Genomic DNA, 7421 nt, shown 5'->3' on the forward strand with positions numbered 1-7421 from the left:
TAGGACATCCGCCTAAAATTTCCGGATGTCCAAGGTACATCCACCTAAAATTTCCGGATGTACCATGGAACATCCGGAAATTTCAAGCGGAAGTAGGGATCCGCCTGAAAGATCCGGATGTTCCATGGTACATCCGGAAATTTTAGGCGGATGTACCAAAGGACATCCGGAAATTTTAGGCGGGTGTCCCTGTTCATATATATTTTTTTAAATGTTAAGTACGTTTATATTTTTTTTTATGTTAATTAAGTTTGTTTTTTTTCGTGGTCTTGTTATTATTGTTATGATTTAGTATTTGATAATTAATGTAATTTTTTTGTATTAATATGATTATTAGTAATATGATTATTTTTTGTTACATTATTATTATTATTATTATTTATATTATTATTATTATTATTATTGAAAATATTATTATTATTATTATCGTAGTTGTTGTTGTTGTTGTTGTTGATATTATTGTTGCTGTTGTAGTTGATATTGTTATTGTTGTTGTTGTTGTTGTTATTTTTATTGTTGTTGTTGTTGATATTGTTATTATTATTGTTATTATTGTTTTTATTATTATTATTTTGACATAAACCATGTTTTTTTTAATTTGTATAGGATATGGAATCTGAGGAAGGTGGTGACGGTGTGAATTATAGTGGGAATTTTGTCACAGATACGTTTTTTCCTACATTTGACGATGCACTTACATGGGCTGATGGTGTTTCCATAAAATTGGGATTTATATTGGTGAAATCGTCTTATAACAAAATCAGAGATGGTCGGCCATATAGGTATTTGCGATGTGATCGGTCACGAAGGAGCAAACCGAGAGATTTGGAGAACGCGATACGGAAGGACACCAAAACCAAAGCTAATGGTTGTCCATTCTACATCAAGATATATTATGAAGTCAGCACCGACAGTTGGAAGATCATTGCGAAAAATGATCACACCGAGACACATAACCACCCAATGATTGTGTACCCAGAGGGTCACCGTAAAGTGAGCGGATTGAGTCCGGGTGCAAAACAGGTTGTGCGGGACATGACAAAGTCCAAGGTTGCTCCCCGTAACATCATGTCCACTATTGCCGAGCAATTTCCTTATGATCATCCAAACATCCGACACATTTACAATTGCCGAAATGACTTCAGGATGGAGATGTCCGAAGGAAGAGGAGTTGTTCAGCAATTTCTTCATCTGGCGAGAGAGAGTAAATACATTTACTAGGTCATGAACGATGAGCACAACGTTTTGCAACATGCATTTATGGTGCACCCGAACATGGTCAACCTACTCCGCACATACCCACATGTCATAGGTATGGATTCTACTTACAAGACCAATCGATATAACATGCCTTTTTTTGAGATAGTAGGCGTGTAGGCGTCGTTCGAAGTGCGCCTACGTAAAAAGCATGTGTGAATATGCTTGGAACTCATAGGAAGTGGGAATTGACACAATACGATTAGGGACAAGGAAAGTAGGGAGCTGCCAATAAATTTTTAAGGAACTTGTAAACCGTTCACGGATCATAAAAGGCAACCACGAATAAGGGACAACGATAGGCAACAACGATTGACCCGTGAAGGTTACACCCCATTCATAATCCATGAGATTACTAACTCCATATGGTTCGGAACCACGAAAGGAGGATCGGGGATGATGGTACGAAGTGAGTCATGGAGTCACATTCGCCCGTATTGGCCTCTACTCGATTCTTATATTGAAAAGCACTCATGTGATCTCAAAGGCATACAAACAATAATTCAATTCGCTCCAAACTATTATTTAACTAAATTGGTTTAAGATTAATGCACACATAATTCTAAAATATTGGTGATCACTTCAATTAATAATAAGATTAAAAAGATCCTAAACCGGTTGTCCAAATTATCTTATTAGACGTGATTTTCAATTACATATTCCCTTTAAACATGCAATATGGTGATCAATAAATATAATAGAACAAACATTAATATTGGAAGCAATTTAACAATAATAACGTGAGTCAAATCAAATAATAATAATAATAATAATAATAATAACAACCCTAATCATGATACTAGCAATATTAAAAATAAGAGTAATTAAATTAATTACTTACTCACATTCTGCCCGTTCCTTTGAATTGCTACATCATGAATAAACTGTTAATAACTTCAATGAAAATACAAAGTAAATGAAAATTAAATTAAATAAAAAGTAGAGTTGATTTGGTCCAAACCCTCAGTTATTTGTACCTTTCACGCCTTGGTTTAAGGACGGAACCTCGGGTTAAGTATGGACTCCTTGGAGTGCTTAGGGGAATTATTATGGAAGAATAAGGAGGCTAGAAATTAGGTTAAAGAGGGAGAAGAGAATGATTTTTGGTGTAAGGTGAGAGAGAATGATTATTGGTGCCCCGAACTGCAGAAAGGAGGGGGGTATTTATAGGGAAAATGAGCAGAGGGAACACACGGAACCCTAAAAAGATAAAAACCCTAAAAAAGGCTACCGCGACACGGCAGATTCTATCGTGTCACGGGGGAAATTAGCGTGACGCGGGGAAAAATAGAGTGACGCAGGAAATATTTGACCTACGGGAGTAAAAACGCGTGAAGGGATTACGCGGAAAAGACACAGAGTTGTCCCGTGTCACAACACTGGCACCGTGACACGGGAATTCCTACCGTGACACGGCAGTAATTCCCATGTCGCGGCACAGTTCCCCGTGACGCGGGGAAGTTTTAAGCACCGTGACATGTCAGCAACCCACCGTGACACGGCAGAAAACGCCGTGACGCGGCAAAGTCCACCGTGTCACGGCATATGGCGCCGGGTCACGGTACTTATGCCAAGTCACGGGGCACTAAAAAACATGAAAATCCCCTCCAAATTACCGTGTCACGGGAATTTCTCCCGTGCCACGTCAAATCTTGCCGCGTCGCGGCATTTTAGCTATTGCGCGGTAATTCCAGTTTTTTATGCGTTTTTAAAATCATCATAACTTTTGATCCGTAACTCGGAATAAAGAAAAAAATATATCATTGGAAAGCTTATGAAGTCTAATTTCCAACCCGATTAAAATCAGGTCAAAATAATTTTTATATTTTAAGATATGGTCGTTTTAGTAGAATGGTGTCGGTTTTGGGCCGAGTTTAATGTTTTTCTCATATCTTTTTCGTTATAGCTCGGAATTTGGATTATGATATATGGTTGGAAAGCTTATTTAAATAACTATTTAAAAAAATAATAATTGGATCAAAATTTTATTGCCATAAAATCAGTTTCTCTCAGTTTTGCGATGTGGACACGAAAAGTGGAAAATAGGTTATGGTTTAGGGAAATGAGCTAGAAATTGGATTGGTTCATGAAATATATTGGATAGAACATGGATTTAAGCACTCCAAAGATTAAATACTCAACTCGACCAATAATGGCGGTGAAAGGTGTTCATCAACAGGTTTGGTTTTGGGGAGACATTTTTAGGTGTCTACAAGGCGTGACACCGACAAACCAGAATTTTCTAGTTGGATATGTTTTCATGCGCGACGAGTGCACGGCTAGCTATCGGTGGGTATTGCAAAGATTACGGGATTTGATTGGGTTTGATAAAGAGCCATTTGTATTTATTTCAGACCGTGATCTTGGGCTATGTGCGGCTTTGAGAGAAGTCATTCCAAGGACGTCACATTTACTCTGTCTATGGCACATCAACGGAGATGTGGAGGCTAAGGTGACGAAGATGTTCGGAAACAAGAAGGTTGGTGTCAGTTTTAGAGCTGGGAGATGGTTCAAAATCGTGAATGCAACAACATAGGCGGAATATGATCATGCTCTAGCTGCCATGCAAGTGAGTTGGGGAAAATATCCGGCAGTGATTCAATATGTTCAGAGAACATGGCTTTGTCATAAGGAGAAATTTGTGAAATTTTAAACGAACCAGGTTCTTCACTTTGGTAACACCACCAACTGCAGAGTTGAGAGCCAACATTCAGCAGTGAAAACTTGGTTTGAATCATCCACAGGTTAGTTGTATTATTTTATTAGTTGTTCTCGTTGTTACGTAATTGTAATTATAAATAAACAATTAAAATGTATTTACTAATTAGAATCATTGGCATGTGCTTTGGATACCGTATGGGCCCGAGTCCATTGTCATATCGGTAATCGCATCATACAAATTCGTAATGACTTGGAGGCATCAAGGTCTAAAATTGGTCAGATGTACAGACAGTTACCACTGTCACGTATAAATGGCAAAGTGTCTCAACATTGCTTGAAAGTTCTGGATAACGAGACGAAAAGGATGCGGGATTTGAGTTACCAGGTCCATGAACGGTGTGGATGTGCTATGCGTGTGACCCATGGTCTTCCATGTGCTTGCCAGATACATGATTCGATAGTTGCACGGACATGATTGTATAGCAGCCAAATTCATTCTTTCTGGAAGACACTGGTTATTGGTGATGGTGTTAACATTCCTGAAGTGGTTGATGATTCGACCGAGGAGGCTGCACATTTTCGGTCCCTAATTGATGAAGTCATGGAAAGTAACCCGGCCGTACGTCGAAATGTAACGCGAATCATCGAAGAGGAGCTACATCCAGATCATACACACCTTGAAGAACCACATATCAACCTCAACACTCGTGGTCGACCGAGGAAAAATGACACCAGGCGTGATCGTAGCTATTTCAAGCATGTGAACCGTCAACACACTCAACGTGGTGGTGACCCAGAACCAGGTAGTATTAAAATTCTATATGTAATATTAAAATATGTAAACTTAATACTTGTAGATTTACTAATTATTTATCTTTTAATTTTGTGTTGTAGATCCAAGTGACATTAGTCAATGCAGGTATTTGAACTTGCTTCCAGGTCCAATGTTGCCGTACATTTCGTCTTGGAAGGATGTCATTGGTGATGGGAATTGTGGCTTTCGTTGTGTCGTCGACTTCTTCTTTGGCGATCAAAATCAGTGGTTTGACGCTCGAGAAACAATAGCGAACGAGATCGCTGGTCATCATAATTTGTACGAACGGATTTATGGGCTTGGGCGACTTTGGATGAACGTAGAGCGTATTCGATGGGATGGTGGGGCTGTCGGGGAGCGGCATTGGATGGTTACAATTCAAGATTTATTTTCCATTGCTACGTGGTTCAACGCAAGGGTGATTTGTCTCGGGGTAGGCCTAGTACCAACTTGCTACTACCCATGCATCACAGTCTTACCGTTGAGGGCACGCAACGGGGTTCAGTCACCGACTCGAGAGTTTGTGATTGCTACAGTTGGTGGATCACATTTCATCTGTCTTGACCTTGTACCTGATTCACCACTCCCGCCGATCGCCGGTTGGTGGACGGAACACCACGAGGATAGTGTCAATGGATGGGATCAAGCATATCAATTGAGAAGGGACATGTGGGATGCATTAGTTAGGTAGTTTGTAATGTACATTCACTAACTTTGAACATTTGTAAGAAAATTAGAATTATGAAATTAATTTTAAATGTATTTGCTTTTAATCTAACAGGATATGCAGCAAAACATCAAATATAAAAATAAATAAGTGTCCAGTTTATACATTACATTTAAAAAAAAAAATAAAAATAAGTTCATAACATAATTAAAACCACTAACAGAACATCTAATCAAAGTAATCTAAAGTCCCATTTTTGACTTCCAATCAAATACAAGCTACTCAGTCATTGTTCGAGTCTCACTCGACATTTCAGGATACTCAGCCAGTGCTCTTTGGTGAATCTCCATGGACCGACCCATCCACTGCAAATCAAACAATAACATATTATAAACACAAAAATTCATAGAAGTCATTGTTAATATACTAATAAGCATAAATACTTACGTAATCAGTGTTAGTCCGCTCAGGCAGGTTGCTTGTAACTCCTACACTTGGAGATACCCGCGGGTGAGAAAACTTGTACAGCCACTGCATGTAACCAGGCGCAACCGAAGAAGCTGCAGCACTAAGCCTCGTAATGCAGGATCAGCTCCGTACGGCAGCCAGTTCACCTCACGGTCAGTAAGCGCATCAATTCTAGTACGAAAAGCTAACAGGCACTCCAGGTTCTTGCTAGGACATCCCGCTCCAACATCCCAAGCAGACGCACGAGGCATTTGAAGGTCTCGGGTCAAGGTACCCTGCTGTGGCCGAAAGCAAGGAAAGTATTCGTAAATCCACGCTTGCAGAAGCGTGAGACAAACATCAATCGAATCAGCACCTTTCCGTGATGCCGTGCCCACTTGCCGATACAAGTAGGCCAGTGTAGCTGTTCCCCAAGCATACTCGTTAATAGGGACATCCACGTAACATAGCTCGTGGAGGAAGGAAGGATGCGTACGGTTACCACTCTTGTCTACAAAAAGTGTACCTCCAAGCACTAACCACAAGTATCCATCAAGCTGATCACTAAACTCCCGGTCAACCACCAATGTCGACTCAAAAATCTTATCAGTCAACACCCCACTACCCTGCCAAATGGTCTTTGTGCCGCAAATCTCAGACAGATCATCTGGAGTCATATCCATGGTGATCGAGCACGCGTCCCGTAACACGTCCGTGCTAGGAGTAGTGGTCACCATATTGCCTGCGACCCGTAACCCAAGTATGTTGTACACGTCGTACAGCAAGATCGTAATCTCCCCAAATGGCATGTGAAAGGTGTTCGTATCCGGCTGCCACCTCTCAACAAAAGCTGAAATCAATGGCCAATCAAGTCTTTTAAACATCAGGCCGAGCAAGTGAGACAACCAACTAGCATCAATCGCCGCGAGGTCCTCCACAGATTGACGACCTCGCCAAGTGAACAAATGACAGGGTAAAGTCGTATCCCCTAATAAAAAATAATTACCAAAATCACTAACTAAGGTAGATAGGGAAGTAGGGTCGATCTCCACAGGGAAACAAGTCTTTTTTACTCCTAATTAATTATTATAATCTAAATTATTTAAGTAACCAATATTTATAATTAAGTAAAAGACTAAACTACTAAGGTTGAGAATGGGAAGAAAACAATATATGAAAAAATCTAGGGCATAGGTTCACCAATAAATAATACTCCAGGGTAAAACATAGTAATCAATCATTGACATTGCATAAATAACATGATTAACAGGCTCTCGCAATTTATTAATCAACAAAGATCTAACATGCTCTCGCAATTTACTAGATCTAAGTTCTTATTGAAAATAACCTTTAATATCAAATTAACATCTGCTCGATTCATCAATTTAATATTGTTATACTTTTACAAGCCGCAATTGTAAAACATTAAAACAATCCAACATGAAATTATCATGCAATACCAATAATCAATAATAGTCAATCATCAATGCATCAATTAACCAGATTGTAAAGGGCTCTCGCTACGTATTACAATCACACAATTAATTTACCGGTATTAAATCTCATCTCTCGAAT

The 7421-nt window shown here is 39.4% G+C and overlaps 1 protein-coding gene across 1 annotated transcript; it reads left to right on the forward strand.

Annotated features, from left to right (window-relative positions):
- Positions 1-609: 609 nt before the first annotated feature.
- LOC110715649 lies at positions 610-5423 on the forward strand. Its single transcript, XM_021894234.1, has 6 exons — positions 610-1204; positions 3612-3736; positions 3920-4001; positions 4086-4314; positions 4405-4721; positions 4813-5423. Exons 1-6 carry the CDS (start codon positions 610-612, stop codon positions 5421-5423), a joined length of 1959 nt encoding a protein of 652 aa, XP_021749926.1.
- Positions 5424-7421: the final 1998 nt, after the last annotated feature.

This window comes from Chenopodium quinoa, unplaced genomic scaffold (genome assembly GCF_001683475.1).
Source record: "Chenopodium quinoa cultivar QQ74 unplaced genomic scaffold, ASM168347v1, whole genome shotgun sequence".
NCBI classification, from domain to species: domain Eukaryota; kingdom Viridiplantae; phylum Streptophyta; class Magnoliopsida; order Caryophyllales; family Amaranthaceae; genus Chenopodium; species Chenopodium quinoa.

Excerpts from the sequence above, each read along its gene's own strand:
- LOC110715649 (XM_021894234.1), top strand. The coding sequence starts at position 610 with ATGGAATCTGAGGAAGGTGGTGACGGTGTGAATTATAGTGGGAATTTT. Across the intron at positions 3,737-3,919 it reads AGATGTTCGGAAACAAGAAG|GTTCTTCACTTTGGTAACAC; the intron begins GTTGGTGTCAGT and ends TAAACGAACCAG. Across the intron at positions 4,002-4,085 it reads TTGGTTTGAATCATCCACAG|AATCATTGGCATGTGCTTTG; the intron begins GTTAGTTGTATT and ends TTTACTAATTAG.